Source organism: Thalassophryne amazonica, chromosome 5 (assembly GCF_902500255.1).
Source record: "Thalassophryne amazonica chromosome 5, fThaAma1.1, whole genome shotgun sequence".
In the NCBI taxonomy this organism is placed as follows: domain Eukaryota; kingdom Metazoa; phylum Chordata; class Actinopteri; order Batrachoidiformes; family Batrachoididae; genus Thalassophryne; species Thalassophryne amazonica.
In genome coordinates this window covers 43,996,416-44,015,104 of record NC_047107.1, presented here as the reverse complement: position 1 = coordinate 44,015,104, position 18,689 = coordinate 43,996,416, and the positions used below count along the sequence as shown (strand labels likewise).

Sequence of the window (18,689 nt, the reverse complement as noted above, 5' to 3'; positions counted from 1 at the left end):
AAATGGAATAAGTTATAATTGTTTTCTTTATTATGAGAATGGCTGTTATTGACTAATTTATTTATTGACCAATAATTTCTCCCTGTCAGTGTATGAATCCACATTCGCTTTAGACATGAGAGCGATGCTTCATGACAGACAATCAAACAGACCTATCTTTTTATTTTTATTTTCTTAATTTTCATGCTGCTGATTTGGCAGTAACACAACGAAAGCATCCAATCATGATGACCTCACCCTCCACCTCTGTCACTGTCAGTTAAAGCTACGTGCGCCCAACAGCAGCCAGCGATCCCGTAAAAACATCTAATTATGGGTAGAAAGACCACAGAGGGATCAGACCCATCATTTGGCCATCAGAGCTAAACACGTGTGGTTCTTCCAGACAAAGACCCTGCCTTGAGGTTGCCACCAGATCTGCATTCCCTTGAATACACAGGACCAAGTGCAGCACCCATTTCTTCCCCAAAAACTGGTGGCTCGAAGTCCTAGCAACATTGTTAAAAAACTGAGAGTGCAGCATTCTTGCAAGCAACATCGTCTTAGTTTCTAGCCCAAACCCACAGGCTGTTTTTCCTCTTATTCCTCCTCCCTTCTTCCAAGGGGTAGAACACAGGGCACTGTGCGGACGTTCCCACTTGAAAGACGGGCAGGAATTATACGTTAGACATAAATGAATTTCCTAATCATATACTCCAGGGGAAAATGAGTCGCAGATGTCTTCCTGGGCAATTTCCCTCGCTGATCTTTGTTTAATTTGAGAGCGAGGGTTTTGTTGTTTGGAAATGAAAAGTCTCAAAAGCTCAATTTGAACAATCTGAAGAGTAAACTCGCGCTAGCGGTGAGAGAAAATGAGGCAGGCTGACAGAAAAAAACGACAAAAACACACAGCGAGTCGGTGTCTCTGCTGACACGTGTGAACGTGTAAAAGCGGAAGACGTTTGGAAAACTTTGATTTTTGTGCGCTGTTGTATGTTTTTGTGACATGTATGAAGAGCAGTTTGTTCTGGCGGTATATGGCTTGATGCTGTATGATGTGCTTATGCACGAGCCACGCTTATGGGTGCACGTGTGGGTTTTGTATTGGACCCACTTAGCTCCGCGTTAGCAAAGAGGCAGCTGCCTCTTCAATCTTGCCGCTCGCTCATTCTCATTGCTGGCCCTTTGTGAGATGGAGTGGGTGTGCATGTGGAGACAGATGAATGAGACCTCACACCACACATATGCACACTTTAGTAAATAACCCAGCAGGAAGTACAGCAGTGTTTCTGTACAGATGAAACTAAAAAAAAAGAAAAAAAAGAAAGAAGAGGAGCTCGAGCCATACAGAGACATTAATATACACTTTGGTCTCGCTGACACGGACTTCATCTTGGTGAGAGTTAATGAGACATCTGTATCCTTCCATCCTGTGAAGATGGCGGCTGTCCAGTCAATTATCAGCTAGATGACTGTGATCATCAGCGGCCAACACTTAAACGCAAAAATCACAAGCTAATTAAGCTAAAACTGTGACTCGACCGCCGTGTGTCGCCACTGATCTGGGGACGGTTGCGATCGACGGCTTCATTTGAAGTTGAGGGAGCTTCCACTCCTCTGTTGAGCGCCTTAGCTTGGCTGTGCTGCACCCGAGTTGGCGCCAACTGTTTAGAGGAAGTACCGAAATTAAACATATGAGGTTGTTCTGCTGCTGGTGATGCTGCATTAAAGTCACACATAGACAACAGCAGCATCTGACCTGAGATTCAGAAAAACTACTTTTTTTTTTACCTCCACCAACAAATTTGAAGGAGGTTATGTTTTCACCCTGTTTGTTTGTTTGTTTGTCTGTTTGTTTGTGAACACCCTGGAGCCCACAATTTTTCATATATCCTTATGACATTTTTTTTACTAAAGATTCATATCCTGAAAAGCAAGAAGTGATTAAATTTGCAAAGTCATAGGTCAAGGGTCAAAGTCAGGAAAAATCTTGGAAAACTGGAAAAATCCCTATCTTTAACATTGAACAAATTAAAAAAAAATCATAATTCTGTCAAAAAAGATCAAATTTCACAACTTACATACTTCTAAAAATAAGTAAGTTGTGAAGGTAAAGGGCAGCCACAAAAATACTTTTTTCTTTAGCTTGTGATCTTTATATGACATTCAGAATTTCTTTGTAATATTTAGAGCACATTTGTTGTGTGAAATTTCAACCATATATCACTTTTGTGATGGGATCATGAAAAGTGACCAGTGCCAACAAAGATGGGCGGAGGCTATGTTTTCGCCGCTGTTTGCTTGTTTGTCTGTTTGTGAGCAGTCTGGAACCCACAATTTTCAAATATCATTATTATTTTTTTTTTTCAGATTCATATCCTCATCGGCAAGAACTGATTAAATTTTCAAGGTCATAGATCAAAGGTCAAAGTCAGGAAAAATCTTGGAAAAATGTAAAAAATACCTGTCTTTAACATTGAACAAATAAAAAAAAAATCATAACTCTGTCAAAAAAGATCAAATTTCTTTCATATTTGAAAGTGGTATGTAGGATGGTGTCCTGTATCAACTGACAAAGTTTGATCCAGGTCTGATCCAGATTACAGATTTTGTGGCCATTTAAATTTGGCATTGAAAACCCCACTGAATGTATATTTTACTATATATTTTAACGAAACATGCCCCAATCAGGCTCATATTTGAAAGTGAAGTGCAGACTGACACTCACTATCACCTGATAAAGTTTGATCCAGATCTGATCAAGACTGTGGATTTTGTGAACATTTGAATTTAATATTGAAAAGCCCATTTGGTGTACATTGTGCACTATATCGCAATCAAAAGTGCCTCAATCGCTCTCATTTCTGGCAATGAGGTGCAAACTGGCACTCTCAATGAATAGACTAAGTTTGTTTTACATCTGATCCATATTTTGGATTTAGCAGATATTTGATTTTACTGTAGTATCGAAAAGCCCTTTTGATCTACATTTTGTATTATTTCTTAGCTTATGAAAAGCCACTTCTAACAGGACTTTGACCTTGTAAATTTTTTCTCAGGTAAAAATTTATGGAACTGGAAACTAGTGTTGGCGGAGGTTTGCACTCTTCAAGCGCGGTGCTCTAGTTTTTCTTTTTGCTATATCTAAGATGTGTTCGGGGCAGCTGAGGTTTACTGTAGGTGTTACGGTTATGGACGAGCACACATCAATATGCATGTGCAAGACAAGGACCCCCACCCACCCATCTAACCCACCCTGCCCACCCCGCGTGCTCGGTCTCTCATACTCACACACAAAGAAGAGGTGTGGTTGATCTCTTGAGCATTTTACTGTTACTGAACAAATTTCTGATGTCCTGTTGTGGTCTAACAGGCATTCTCCGCTCTATTCTCCATGCGCACACACTCTTCCGTTGCGGTTTGGCAAATGTGCATTCAACCTCGAATTCTCCAACTGAACTATGGTGTCACACTCACCACTTGCACATTGTGTGTGAAGCGATGACAAACATGAGCTACACACTGCTCGATCCAGTGAACCCGACTGACTCGTGCGCGCACGCTGCAGCGTGTATGTCTAAGTAATTTCCGTGTAATTGCGACCGGGGACATCCTAAAGATGTATCTTGTTTGTAAGTCATTTTAGGGAGTGTAATTGGTGTGTGATGAACGTGAGAGGTGGCAAGAGTTTGTCGTTAACTCTTCGCGGTGCTTTGCTGAGCCGAGCAGAGATGACAGCTACATAATTGCACGAATGGAGGCAGGAGGTTCTCACAAAGCTGTAGCCGGCTCGGTCCGAAGGTGCATTCATCAACTCGTTTTCTTTCTGTCATTCATGTCCATCACTTTAGCCCCCTCCCCCCAACACACACACACACAGGCACACCCAACCAGCAAGGAGCTGATACATTCAATGGTATATAAATGAGAAAACATGCACCTGAACCTTCTGTATTTCTACTTGAAGTATCACTGAAATAAATGTTACTGGCTTAGATCGTGAGACAATTGCATCATTTGAAACATATATATTTGAGCTGCCTTCTACATGATTGTTTGCTGGCTGTTTTCTCCATTGTGAAACTCTTTAATTGACTTAAAGGTAAATCTTCGCTCATACCTGGCCAAGTTTGGCAAAGTTTCCTACCATAGGCTGACTTACAACTTGTGCACATAGCCGCATTCAACGTGGAATCCTCCTGAGCAGGAGAGCCATGTCATCTCAGCAGTTGCACCAAATCAGGAAGAAAGTTTTATTTCTTTCTTTTTTTTTTCCTGGAATTTGATAAAACTCCCAACCACCTCACCTCAACATGCACTCAGCTCAGGACAGCCCGGGGCAATCCCAGCACAACTCAACATAAACACCGTCATGACGTGTTTCAGATGATATCATATTAAAAGTTAAGTGTGATATTTTGTGCATTTAACGTTCAGGAATGCGCATTTGCATTTTGGTTAAAGTTAGTGTCACGGTTTAGGTTATGTTTAGGGTTAGTATAGCAAAAATAATCAGTACAAGACTGCTTACTGCATTTATATCTGCTCAGGTAATCCACCACCTTGTTGTCTGTGATTGTCACCACCACCTCCCAGTGGAGGGATACGTGGAATATTTTACAAATTTGGATGGAAAATACATATGAATATGTACACATTTGTGAACATATCTTTTTTTTTTTTTTTGCACATTTTACTGCAAAATATTTATGAGAATAGGCTGGCATCAACTCCATACTCAACACAGGATTACTTGGAGTAACACTTTGTGCTGTGAAAATTTGATGCTGAGTTGTCAGGTCAAGTCAACGCCGACCCATCCAAGCCGAGTATGATTGAAACTGAGCTCCTGAAGATTCTGAACATGTTCAAAACTAGTACAAGTTCATTAACCTTTGGCGACGTGTGCTAAACTACACAGAGTAGCACATCGAGCTTGATCCCTCCCAGTCCACCAGGCCATATACAAACCAACACCACTCGAGAAAAACGTTTGATTTAGAAGTTAGCGAGCTACGTTCTCTTAGCCATGTAGGGGGCGTTGTTTTCACCCTCTCAGTAGACTGTCATTTGAACATGTTACTCACAAAATAGCCCAAAACATCTGTTTTCAATTATTACTGAAAAGGCAAACACCCACGTTAAAAGTGATGTCATGTCAAACTATGCCCAAACTTAACAGTCAGTATTCAGATATTGGAGGAATTTTCTTTTACTTTAGCTGCTAGGAAGCTGGAAAATCTGATTAAACTTTCTCCTCAAAATAAGTAAGTTGTGAAGGTAAAGGGCAGCCACAAAAAATACTTGTTTTCTTCAGTTTGTGATCTTTATGTGACATTCAGAAATTTTTTGTAATATTTGTAGCATATTTGTTGTGCGAAATTTCAACCATATACCACTTTTGTGATGGGATCACAAAAAGCAACTGAGTAACCTCCGCCAACAAAGTTGGGTGGAGGCTACCTGCTGTTTGTCTGTGAGCAGTCTGGAACCCACAATTTTTCATATATCGTTATTAAATTTGTTCAGATTTATAATCTCATTGGCAAGAACTGATTACAAAAGTCACAGTTCAAAGGTCAAAGTCAGGAAAAAGTTTGTAAAATTGGAAAAATCCCTATCTTTTACATTGAACAAATTTTCAAAAATTCCTAACTCTGTCAAAAAAGATCAAATTTCTTTCATATTTGACAGTTATGCAGGACGGTATCCTTTATCGACTGATAAAGTTTGATCCAGATCTGACCCAGATTACAGATTTTGTGGACATTTAAATTTAACATTGAAAACCCCATTTAATGTATATTTTACATTATATTTTAATCAATTGTGGATTTTATGGATATTTGAATTTAATAATAAAAAGCCCATTTGGTTTACATTTTGCATTATATCTCAATCACTCTCATTTTTCTGTTATGGATTTACCTACACCACCAAAATTGGATGGAGGTTCAAATTTTATGCCTGTTTGTCTATCTTCCAGCTATCAATCGGAAACCAACTGCCAAAAAGCAACGACAAATTGTGTATAGAAGAGATAACCAATGTTCTGTGAAAATGATCTGAAAAAGAATTCAGAAAAACAAACTGACAACACCACAATTCAATTCAAGTGCATGAACTAAATACATACTCCTGACATTTGATCACATCTATTTTTAGACATTTGATCACATCTACTTTTAGAAAATCCACTACTAACAGGACTTTGACATTAATAATTTTTTCCAAGGTAAAAATTTGTGGAATTATAAACTAGTGTTGGTGGAGATTTGCACTCTATTAGCGCGGTGCTCTCGTCTATTAGTTTATGATGCTATCATGAAATGTAGTTGATTTTTGTGATGGTATCATGAAATAATAGATCACGAATGGAGTTTTTTTTTGTGGATCTACAGTGTGGCTGTTGGGGTTACGGTTAGGGTTAAGGTTAGGTTATAGTTAACCCCGTCATGAAAATCTACTACATTTAGTGAAGGTATCATGATCTAATAGCCTGAGACTGGGGTGCAATTTTGATTTTATCTCTTTAAAATTGACTCAGGATTTTATGCACAACTATAAGCAATTATATGGTTATTTAAAGAATAAGCACCAAACAAAAGGACATAGAGTAAGTCCATGTGAATTACGATTTTTCTTTTTTCTGTTTCCTCTTAGCACGCAGTATAATCATGACATCACAGGCACAAAGGACGTGTTATATGCATATGTACATGTGTGAAATGCTCATCTGAAACACCCACGTTTAACATCCCCCCACCACACACACACACACACACACACACACACCCAGGGGTCCTCACTTAAGACAAGGAACCCTACTCATTGGACAATCAAACTTATCAAACCTATGGTGTGGAGACGGAGACCATTAAAAGCCTTTGCGGTGCCACAGCGGCTGAGACACCTCACACTGAATCACTCAGAAGAACATCATTAAAATGGCTGACCAAGTTCACAGAACACTTCCATCTGTGTTCCCCCACTGTTTCTCCTTTTGGACACATGCTTCCACCATCAGTGGATATTCATCACTGGGGTCCCCCGCCCCTCCTTTGCACTTAACTCCTTCTCTCTCTCTCTCTCTCTCTCTCTCTCTCTCTCTCTCTCTCTCTCTCTCTCTCTCTCTCTCTATGAGATTTAAGAGAGCTTTGAATGGAATCTTTTTTACTTCCACATGACTCGCCCTCCGAGTCGTGTTTTTCGCTGCTGCCGAGCGACCTGTAGCTCTCACAGTGCACCACTGTTCCTCACCATGGCGGGACAAAGGCTACATTTGAAACACGGCTCTGCAGCACGCCGCTGACGGAACACATGCCACAACAAATGGTCCCGTTGTGTATGTGTATGTGTGTGTATGTTTTTGTGTGTGCGATGAGTGACCAGACAGAGAAACCAGGGTCTGACCCCGGTGATGGAGCCCTAGGGGCCAGACAGGGCTGCCCAGCTGTGCACCACTGACTACCCCCAACTCTGCATTTGTACACCGTGCACTGTACTTTAGGGCTGTAAAATTTAACCCTTCACATGGGAGTCATTTGGCTATAAATTGGACCCTGACAGATTAATCCACACGCTGTAAAAGCTGATTAGTGACTTCAACTCAAACTGTTTGAGTAAGTCAATATAATTAAATCATTTAAAATGAATTGAAGCAAATAATTCAAGCATTATTCATTTAAATTATTATAATTAAATAGAATAAACGTACTTAGAGAAACGTAGATGATAGTTAAAGTGCAGTAACAATTTTTATTTTGCATGAATTCATATAATCCTTGAACAAATTTGAAATCATTCATATTGAATTTCTTTGCACTAATTAGCACGGGAATCCTCTCGTTTACGTGGGGTTGATGTGCTTTTTTATGGTCTCAGCTAATGGTCATGTCGAGATGTTGTCCTTCCTGTTAACCCTTTACAGTTTCTATCAAGGTCGGATCATGAGCAGGAAGAGCAAGTGGTTCTGTAGGATAAGGAGTTGGATAACCAGGGTTCGAGCCACCAGTCACATGACCTGTGTCCTTGGACAAGACACTTCATCTGCACTGCCCTAGTCCACCCAGCTGCAAATGGGTTTGCTGGTCTTAGTTGGAGAAAGTAACCTGTGATGGACCAACATCCCATCCATGGTTAGTCATGGACTCTCATCTGCTTAGCACCAATACCAACAGGCCTCCGGGCCTACATAGGGATCAGCAGAAACTCATGACCTCAAGGACACTTTCACAAACAGGAATAATCAGGCTTCGAACTACCAACCTTACCGTTGTTGACACCCAGCTCTATTGTTAGAACCAACTTCACCAATTGCTATATTCTCTTTGCACGCTGCGTTTGCTGGAGTAACGTCTCCATAATTTGGCTAAATAATTACACACTAGTTACTGCCACCTGTTCAAGGTTATGGATGTTAGTGTTTGGATGTTTGTGTTTTCTGTTTCTTTGTTCGTCTGTGGGAAAAAGATTTGAAAAAGTGTAGTGATAGATTTAAGTGGCATTTTGAGAATAGGTGACATTTGGCAGAAGAACAGATTCAATTTTGTGACTGATCTGGATCCAAATCTGCCTGTTTGATCAATCTGACTGTTTTTACCACATTGGAAGACAGAACAATTTTTCCTTTCAGTTCTGTATGTCCAAGGACAGACGATCATGATCTACACTTCAGTCCAGATCCAGACGTAACTCGATCCAGATTAGACTTATTAAACTGGAATAAGTTCAACTAAATACATTTTTTTAGACAGCACAAAATCATGACACAAATTACCTCAAAGCGCTAACCGAGTAAGGTTTAGAGTTTGGACTTTACCCACCCTGGATGAATTTCTTTCTTTCTTTCTTTCTTTTTTTTTAAACTAGGAAGGTCACATATGCATACATGTTCATACATGTTTCAGTCTCCGCAGGATCATTAAAGTGTGGTGAGCTACTCCAAACGTAAATTTTGCTGCAGCAGATATTTTATAGCGCCTACGCTGTGGAGAGCCTGTGTAAAAGCGAGTGTCCAGCGTTTGTCATTTTCACCATCCAGCATCCATCTGTCAAAATGCTGATGTAGGATGCCATTTTATTTCCACTGCTCATTTATTCTACCATTTTATAGCAGAAAGAAACCAGGATGTGTCACGACCAAAGCAACGGGCCAAACATTCCAAGATGAACTCCGACACCACTAACATCAACATGGACAAAATCTCCACTTGGGTTTGGGCTACTATTAGTCATGCGTTTTACGGCCGCAAGTGAGTGAGTGGGTGCCATGTATGTGCGTGCGTGGGTTGGTGTGTTAGTCGACAACTGTGTGCAGGAAAAGGAGGCAGTTCTTACCAGCACTGGTGCCTGCGCCAGTGGTGAGGTCGGCACCCATGAGGCCACCTGAGAGAAGAAAGAGAGAGAAGAGCAAAAGACAGGAAGCCCATTATAGGACAGACGCCCACGATTACTGAGCTCATCTTTCAGAAGCTTGGTTTAAAGGATAACTACTTTTTTTTTTTTACAACCCAAGTCATATTAAAACACTGGGTCCTACCTTCCACCTGGCATGGATAGCAAACTGCAAGTATCATTGGTAGTTTCCACCAGACACTGTTGTGGTTTTCACTCCCAAAATTAGTAAGTAACAAGTATACTTGCTTTCCGATGGATGTGTTAATCTTAAAATGTGTGGACAAGCAGAGTATTGGAGTGTTGGTATGGCGTGGAAATCAAAAGCGATTGTACCATAGACCGGCACAAATGTGGTCTACAGTGGAGTGCAGTATATTTGTGGTATTTAAACAGAGCTCTTTTCAGACGCACATTACATAAGCACTGTTACGAAAAACTTACACTGTGCTTCTATACACAATGAAAGTGAATTAAATATAACCATTCAACAAAATAAAAGCAAACACTCATGGAACAATACAAGACATCATCTTACTGCTTCACCTCAGGCAGCTTTGGTGGATCTGACACACTGACTCAGCCGTTACCTCTACAACCTTCCACTTGAGTCTACTTTCTAAATACCAGTGCATATTTACTATCTCTTAAAAGAGATGTCATGGTTCCTTCGTAGACATCGTAGTCTGTGCACAATAAATCTCTAAAATAGAGCACACGGTTAGCATTCAAGCATCTGGGTGTTCTACTGACATTGGTGATTGCTTCGTTTGAGGAAAAAGGTTCCTTTTGTTGTAAAATTTGTTGATGAATGAATGAATAAGTCTCAGTGGGGCAGCTGCCTGGTCATTACAAAGACTTACTCAATGTTTAAAATAGCAACAAAAAATGCTAGCAGCCTATTTTGTAATTTTTGTAAAATAGTGGTCTAAAGATATATAGGCAGCGTGGTATAATTTATTATTTATTTTGTAAAATATATCACTTTATATCAGCTGTACATGAGTCTCTGAAGTTAGCACGTCTCAATTTGTTACCGCAAGTTCCACAGAAATTTACTCCTCCCAGCAACATATGTTGGAGTGATAAGCAGTCCTAAAATATAAGAGTGCATTAATAACTACACTAAACGATTTTAAAGTTTGGAAACAACGTAATTTGAGTTATTTTAGACATGTGATGTATGTGCCCTGCTGAAACCCATTTATTTGCTTTTCGACAGGTTTGAAAACCACATTTCTCTCTTATGATGCAACTGTCAAAGGACGGCAGTCAGACGCTCGTCACGATGTTTAAATGTAGCACAGACTGTAAAAAAAAGTGAAGTTGTCCTTTAACCATGTTATTGTGCATGTTCAAGATATGATAAGAAGTTAATTCTCCACTCAAACCTGAACACTCCGAGCAATTGGGCGTGGATACGTCCAAGAAAAATGACACATTATTGTTTTTAAGCCATGCGAGGTGGACGAGTGGGAGGGCCCAGGGCACGTGCGGTTTGGCGTGGATGCTTTGAATGCCAAAACTCATATTTAGTTTGTGCTGGCGCATCGAGCATCCAGTTGTAATGACAGGGTGAGGGTGTGGGCAGCAGCCTTCAGACCAGAGGGACAGAAAAAGGACTTTGGACAACAATAAACCAACAGGCATGATTTGCTGATGTCACCCACAACTCATATTCCTATAGATCGGTCCAGACATCCCACATGTCGAAACTCACACTAAATCAGCGACTGTGGGCTGGGATTTAATATGATATTAAATTGTTAGCTTGCTTTCAGCAATATAATGAGCAGGGGCCAAGATTCATTCACCGCCTTCTGCTTGGAGGTAACAGCTACTTGATGTGAAATAAATGGTGCCACTGATACGTGTGCATTACATCATGACAAACGGGTGGCGATTCTTCAGTCAGAGCTGCATGTGATACCCTACCTGTGTTACCTGCACTGGGAGGTCTGTGTGTCACTCCAGGAGACATGCTGTTTCTCTGTATGCCATGATGCGCCAGGGGCAACAGGTTGTGGTTGCCTAGGGAACCTCCGGGATGGCTGTAGATGAGATTGTTCTGGTTGCTAACGGGAATGGACACGGGCATGTCATAGTTAGATGGGGGAACGGCCTGCTGGAAGGGAGTGAGAGAGAGAGAGAGAGAGAGAGAGAGAGAGAGAGATGGTCAGACTAACTGTTAACAGAACAAATGCAACAATTCACAAAAGTAAATCCAGAACATCAAGGAGCAGAAAGGATGGACTAGACAAGAGAGGTGACAGTCTGTGAACACAATAGCATTTGTAATTTTTTTATTTTTTATAATTCTTCATGAACTATAAACAAACATAAAAAAGAGAAAGCAGGAAAGATGAAGGAGAGAATTACACAAAAGCAAAGCAATTACAAAAGGTCCCACTGAGCAAATTGATCCTGAATTGACCAACACAGTTACATCCAAATTTGATTCTGCAAATAATATGTGGAATAAGTTCCACAGAGGAGGAAATACTATATCTATGAGCAAATGTTTTAATATGCATTTAATCTGCCTAACCGCCCACCCCTAAAAAAAGTTATATTTGTAATACCGTATTTATAAATGTTTATATCTCATACTAGAATAGAATAGTATTTTTTTGTGGTCTGCTGATATTTACACAAAAAAATGGTTGTATTTAATAAAGAATTATAATTGTCATTGTCACAACTGTCATGGACAGCACAGTGGCTTAGTGCTTAGCACTGCTGCCTCACAGCAAGAAGGTTCTGGGATCGCTTCCCACATAGTCCTTCCTGTGTGGAGTTTACGTGCTTGCATGGGTTCCCTCTTGGTGCCACAGCTTCCTCCCACTTCCTAGGTTCCTAGGACATGCATGTAAGGTGAACTAGAAACTTTAAATTGACCGTGGGTGTGAATGTGTTTGTCTATATGTAGCCTGGCATCCTGTCCAGGGTGTACCACTGGGATAGGTTCCAGCAACCCCATGACCCAACGGGAATAAGTGGTTATAGAAAATGAATGAATGACTGTCATATTTTAATTTTATTTTATTTTATTAAAGTGGCTTGTGACTTGAATGCATCATTTAATAAAACAGAAAAAAGCAAAGGTCACACAAGCAACAGTGATGTGAGGGGCCACCAGGACCTTACCATTAACTACAAGGCTTCAAAAAGAACTTGATAAGCCTACATGTCTTTATTTTACCTTATTATGTGTTAAAAGATGCCAATATAGCTCACAATTTTAGGTTCAGGTTGACAAAAAGGGAGCTGAGCCAAAAGACGAAGCTCTCAATCTACTGGTCAATCTTCATTCCTACTCTCACCTATGGTCATGACCAAAAGAACTAGATCACGGGTACAAGCAGCCAAAATGGGGTTCCTTAGGAGGGTGGCTGGTGTCTCCCTTAGAGATAGGATGAGAAGCTCAGTCATCCGTGGGGAGCTGGGAGTAGAGCCACTGTTCTTTCGCGTTGAAAGGAACCAGCTGAGGTGGTTCAGGCATCTGGTAAGGATGTCCACTAGGGAGGTATTCCAGGCATGCTCATCTGGGAGGAGACCCTGGGGAAGACCCAAGACTAGATGGAGAGACTATATCTCCACACTGGCCTGGGAACTCCTAGAGATTCCCCCAGTCAGAGGCGGCCAATGTGGCCCGGGAAAGGGAAGTCAGGGGTCCCCTGCTGGAGCTGTTCCCCCTGCAACCCGATCAGGGATAAATGGTTGAAGATGAGTGAGTGGGTCCTCCTCTGTATATACCAGGATCCAAAATTTCAAAACTGAATATGCAGCAGGTTTTATAGATTTACATATGAAAATTTGGTGACCCACTGATTCACTAACTCAATTAATCCTGTGCTTGCCCAGCTAATCGTAGAATAGAAACATTTTGTACATTTCAACTCAGATTTTCTGTTGAATCACTGATTAAGAAAAAACTCACACACTATATTTGTACAAATTTTCACAGCCCTCTCTTTTAAACCTGTATTTTACAGTATTTCTGTAAATGAATTATGCTTTGCCTCTTTTGGGACACACTGTGAAAGCAGAAGGTCAACCTGAGGAAATATTGCGATGTGGTCACTGCATTTATATTCCTCAAACTTCAATCCTGATTTATTACATTAAAGAAATCAGACGGCTACGGTTTACTGGGAACGAAGCCAGTGGCACCCCACTGTTCTAAAAGAGCTAATGATAATTCACTCTGTCTTCAGCTCACTGAAAAAGTCTGCAAAAGACATTCTGAGACTGGATAACCGAATGCAATCGGGAATAATTTATTTTGCTGTCACGCGGAGCTAAAACTAAGTGTTTTAAGTGGTAGACTCGGATCAGTCAGCAGTCTCATCAGGAACACGAGCGGGCCCCAGGCGTCTAGTTTGTCATATTTATTGTGTCACTTGGCAAAAGGGATTAACCTTAGGAGTGCCCTGGAAGTGGTTGATCCTGCATGTTAGCTTTAGGAAGGAGAAAATAGGGGTTGAAATTATTGCCACGTGTCTCGTAGCAAAAGAGCGATCTCACCAGGAGGAACATCAGTGCGACTCGAACGGGAAAGCGGGATACGCGCCTCGTCTTTTTTACTTGACTTTTTTGTGCTCAAGCATAATCAAATATTTTTCAGTACAAAGAGGATCAACCATATTTCACTGGAAGCAGGTCCAGCCTTTGCTTTTGCTGCAGGTTTGTGCAGGAGAGGAGCGAGCCAAACACCACAGTCTCTTTCTTTAAAAACCGCAAGTCACTGTTTTTGATTGAGGTTTTGTTGTTGTTTTTCAATTTGCAGTCAGTTCTCCAACCTCATGGCTTCTTGAAGCAGTGTTTTCTGAGAGCAGGGAGCTATATTTGAGCGTGCACGTATAAGCCATCTCTGGGTATGAGAGCCCCGTCTGTAAGCTGTCCTAACTGGTGCCATCCTTCCTGTTTTCACTCGTCTTCCTCCTCCACCTCTCCCCACAGTGCCCTCAACAGGTCCCGTGCAATCCAGAGGCCCAACGCTTGGCAGCCGCCCTGACCACACGCTGAACTGCCACTTGTTGTGTGCACAGACCTCCCCGCGCCGCCAACCGCTGCAGTTCCACCCCCATCCCCAATCGGCTTCAATCCCAAAGCAGCCCCACATCCCCCCCCCCCCCCCCCCCGCATCTAACCACATCTCCCCCTGCTGCACACGGTTCTGTCACACACGGCTGATCTTCTTTCAATTATCGAGCATAGAATTATCTCCTTCTCTTGTACGGCAGACGTTAACCATTCCAATATGGTGCCTTTTGAATGGAGGCTCAGTTTACATAGAAAGCAGCTTTTATTTTGGTGTATATGGCAACTGGCTGTAGAGTTGACGCTCATGTTGAATTATCGCCAAGTCCAGCAGTTGACAGCGCCTTGTTATAGCTACATCAACAAACAAAAATGTTGTTTTCAAAAATGTTACTGTGAAATGTTGCTTTCATTGCCTTCGTGCAGGGGTGCCGCCAGGGAGTTTGGGCCCCATGAAAAGAAATCTTACTGGGCCACCTCCCATATTATTTTGTCAGTATTATAACTGTATTAGGGGCTTCTCTGAGCCCCTGTCAATCATGGGCCCCTAGAATCTTTCTCCTTATTCTCCTCTTTTTGGCACCCCTGCCTCCGTGATGGAGATTATATATTAGCTTCGTCTGTCTGTCAGCAAAATTACCCAAAAGCTGCCAGACCCATTTTTAAGAAACATTGTAGAGTGCTGGCCAAAGAAGAACCTGATGAATATTGGAAAAGCTCCTAATCAAGGGCCAGCACTAAGAACCCCCATCACACACACACACACACACACACACACACACACACACACACACACACACACACACACACACACACACACACACACACACACACACGGTTTCTTTAACATTGAGAGGTAGATATTTTATTGATTTATTTATTTTATTCTATTCAATTAAATTTAAAGAAATATTACATGGATCTTTACGAAAAAAAATTGTGCATATTTATAGTCAAAATATCTATGAATAGATTGTGCATATTATATCAACTTTGTTTTCAGTTCAGTTAAAATTAATTTCTTTGTAAATTTAAATAATTTTTTCCTAATAATACCAATCACATTAAGCTGAATGAACTTAACATTTTTGCCTTTAATGAACCTCATATAATTTTGTGTGACCTGCTGGCAAAATAAATCCAATTAAATTCAATGTTTCAGTGTACGATTTAGTGCAAATCCTTATAAAAGTTCCGATCCAATCGAGAAAAATACTTTTTTTTGTGTGGTATTCAAACATTGTATGGACGAGCCCTGTTCTCACATTCATGGTTATGCATCACCAAAGCTCCCGGTGTACAACAGCCCAGTCTCACATTTTTTTTCGTGCCTCATTAGTAAAAGCACCCCATTTTTGTGACACTTTTTTCCCATTTTGATATTTAGAATCCTCCTCCTTCTCTTAACTCTAACCATAACCATAGCATAAGTGTGTCCCCTCCCCTAAACCTAACCATACTCCCCAGACCCCCCCATCACCCTACATTTCATGCCTCTGTCATGAAATGAAATTGTGCCCTTGTCACAAAAAGCGCCCCATTTTCATGCTCCCATCATGAACCCATAGATTAATGTACTTTTCATAATGCCACCACAAACTGGTGTGAGACTAGGTTGTCTACAACCATGACAAACCAGATGCAAATTTCATCTAGTTCATGATTTGATGACATTGAGTACTTTATCAGGGTGTGAAGAAGTATCGTGCCAGGTTTGTGCCATGTGATGTGTGCAAAATGTAGACACCATAGTACACCCATAGGGTAACCATAGCATTGTTGTAAATACCGTTGTATGCCCATAATATAACCGTAGCATAACTGTACACCCCATTTATTTTTCGGCTTCTCCCTTTTTTTGTTTGGGGTCAATACAACAAATCCAAAAAGGATCTGCTGCCAGCGGTGCATTATAGACATCTCAGAAATGCAAGGGATTATCAAAGTTCATCATATCCATAAAATTACTAGCTGTTGCTGTCAGATGCAAGGAAAACCTGCAGCATCTCAGACCTTCATGGCACACTGCTACCCACCCATGCTCCAAGGTTTTCCAAAGTTTGGATAAGTGAAAGTGAGAAGCAGCATTAACAGGTTTAGACATGTGTATCACAGAAGAGCGGTCTGTTGGGTTTGGCGGATGTCAGCGCTGTCCAAGCCCCACAGTCTTTGTGCACGTCTCTTTCTACTGCTTTGCTACAGTGCCTGTCCTTGCACGTGACTGAGTTCTGTTGCAAGAAAAGGAAAAGCACATGCAGACCACACCTACGTTGAGATCTAGGCAAGGCATTATGGGTAACCAGTTCAAGGTGGGAATCCAGTAAGGTTATTTTTCATGAGAGAAAGTCTGCTATTACTATAACAAAAGGCCTGCTAATTATGGATGCAATTATGTCAAATTTGAAGATTGGTGTAATCAAGCAAAATTAAACAACTATATATTTTTATTTTTTTATTGTAAGTATGCAGCTGCTTGTTGTAATTTTTTTAAAAATCCATACTGAATGAGGAGAAAGTGCTTGGATTGGTGGATTTTAGAGACAAACAGAAGTGGTTAGCTGGGTTAGCTCGACAGCTACTGTCCTGTGAGCGTTTTGTTAGCAGCTTAGTGTCCACCCAGTACTTACAGGTATCTTATGAGTTTTAATCATGTGATCAAACTCCTCGTTAATCTGTTTGTATTTCTCCTCAGTGCGTGGGGTAAGGATGAGAGCAGACTCGAGCTCCGGGCTCTCGCCGCCTTTGTTCTCCTTCTTGCTCAATGCCTGCCAGGTCCCACAGCCACAAAGACAGACGAGGGGGAGACACAGATGAGGGGACAGAAAGACGGATGGCAGGAACAGACAATGAGGAGACGAGGACAAAGCAACAGAACGCGGGGGGGTGGGAGGAAGAGAGGAAAGACAGGTGAGAGGAAGGCTTGGGGTTCAACAGGAGGTACTTACACACAGTCTCTGTCTGCTGATCATCAGATCAATGTCCTCATTTATTTTCCTGTACTTGTCCTCGGACTCGGGGCTGTGGCCGACCGAGTCGTCTGCGTCGGGGTCAGGGCTGTCACAGCCGTTTAGGCCCTTCTTTCTCAACGTCTGAAAACAGAGCAGTTGCACAATACAGTTGAAGGGCTTTGGGGTGGAGAACCGTGATCCAGATGTGCAGTGCGGGTGCAGGGGGGGGGGGGGGGGTCAAATGAAAAGGAGGTGACAGGAGGAGATTTTTGGAGAAGTAAACTTTCTCACATATTACAACAAAAATCTGCTCTATACTCAAACCAGCCCTCATGAGATACAAGAAAAGATAGGGCTGATAAATCAGACACTTTTCCTATCAATTTTACTGCCACGGAAACTGTGGCAATAAAATCAAGGTGATACAAATCTTAAAAAAGGCCGGTACAAAAAAAAAAAAAGAAAAAACATTGAAAATACCAGGCTTTGTATCGCCCCGCTTTTCATCCAATCAGGAGCCCCCATTTCTCTGCCCCACCAATGATGACACGCGCCCATTTTGTGTTATCCTGGTGACAAGTGCAGGATCCTGATACAGGATCCAGATCATTTCATTCAGCCAAGATGTCTGATCAAGGTGAGAGAGTTTTAGCCTCCCCAGCAGGGAGAATTCTACAACTTGAGTCTCACACTGAAGTTGTGAGACACCAAGAAGTTAGTGAAGAGGACACTCATGACTTTAGAGACATAAGAACATTCCATCATTTAAATATTTACATGATTTACCTGCATTATTCGTTCGACATGATTCATGTGTATGATTATTATTCTTTATTTTTTTGTAATATGTGATAAATATCTTATTACATGTCTGTTTATGTATCACACCCTGTATTATTCCCATCGTATCTGTATCAGCTCTCATAAGTTATACATATAGCACACTTTACAAAATTCATTTACAGATTTTACATCTTGAGTCATTTGTCAACCAGGAATTTTTTCTATCGTCTTGATTTTTGTGTCAAATTATTGCCAACATGCAAAACCATTTCCTTTCTCCAATATGTCGCCACATGTTGAAAGATAGAGATTCATCTTTCCAATCTGTTAAATTGTATCTCTTAGGTGGAACAATTCTACAGAGCTGCAAGTGAAAGACAGAGGGTTAATTTCATACTGCAGGGGTCAAAAACTCAAAGCATTAATTTTCTGTCATTTTCAGGAACAATTTTAATTTGAGTCATAGTTGGCGGTCAATGAATCATTGAAGCACAAGGTCTGCTTTTTAGACTCAGTGCATACTGACTTTTGAATCGCTGA

The 18,689-nt window shown here is 41.1% G+C and overlaps 1 protein-coding gene across 12 annotated transcripts in view; it reads right to left on the bottom strand.

Moving 5' to 3' along the window:
• The window catches only part of mef2cb (myocyte enhancer factor 2cb), a 183,513-nt gene that overhangs the window by 10,282 nt on the left and 154,542 nt on the right, over positions 1–18,689 (bottom strand). For 2 of the 12 annotated variants that reach the window (XM_034170077.1, XM_034170078.1), the window contains 4 exons: positions 17,364–17,507; positions 17,046–17,183; positions 11,311–11,500; positions 9,319–9,366 (listed from right to left, as the gene is read on the bottom strand). In XM_034170077.1, the coding sequence (XP_034025968.1) occupies positions 9,319–9,366; positions 11,311–11,500; positions 17,046–17,183; positions 17,364–17,507 (520 nt within the window). The remainder of the gene's footprint in view (positions 1–9,318; positions 9,367–11,310; positions 11,501–17,045; positions 17,184–17,363; positions 17,508–18,689) is intronic. The other 10 variants (XM_034170079.1, XM_034170081.1, XM_034170089.1 and 7 more) reach the window with 10 other exon arrangements.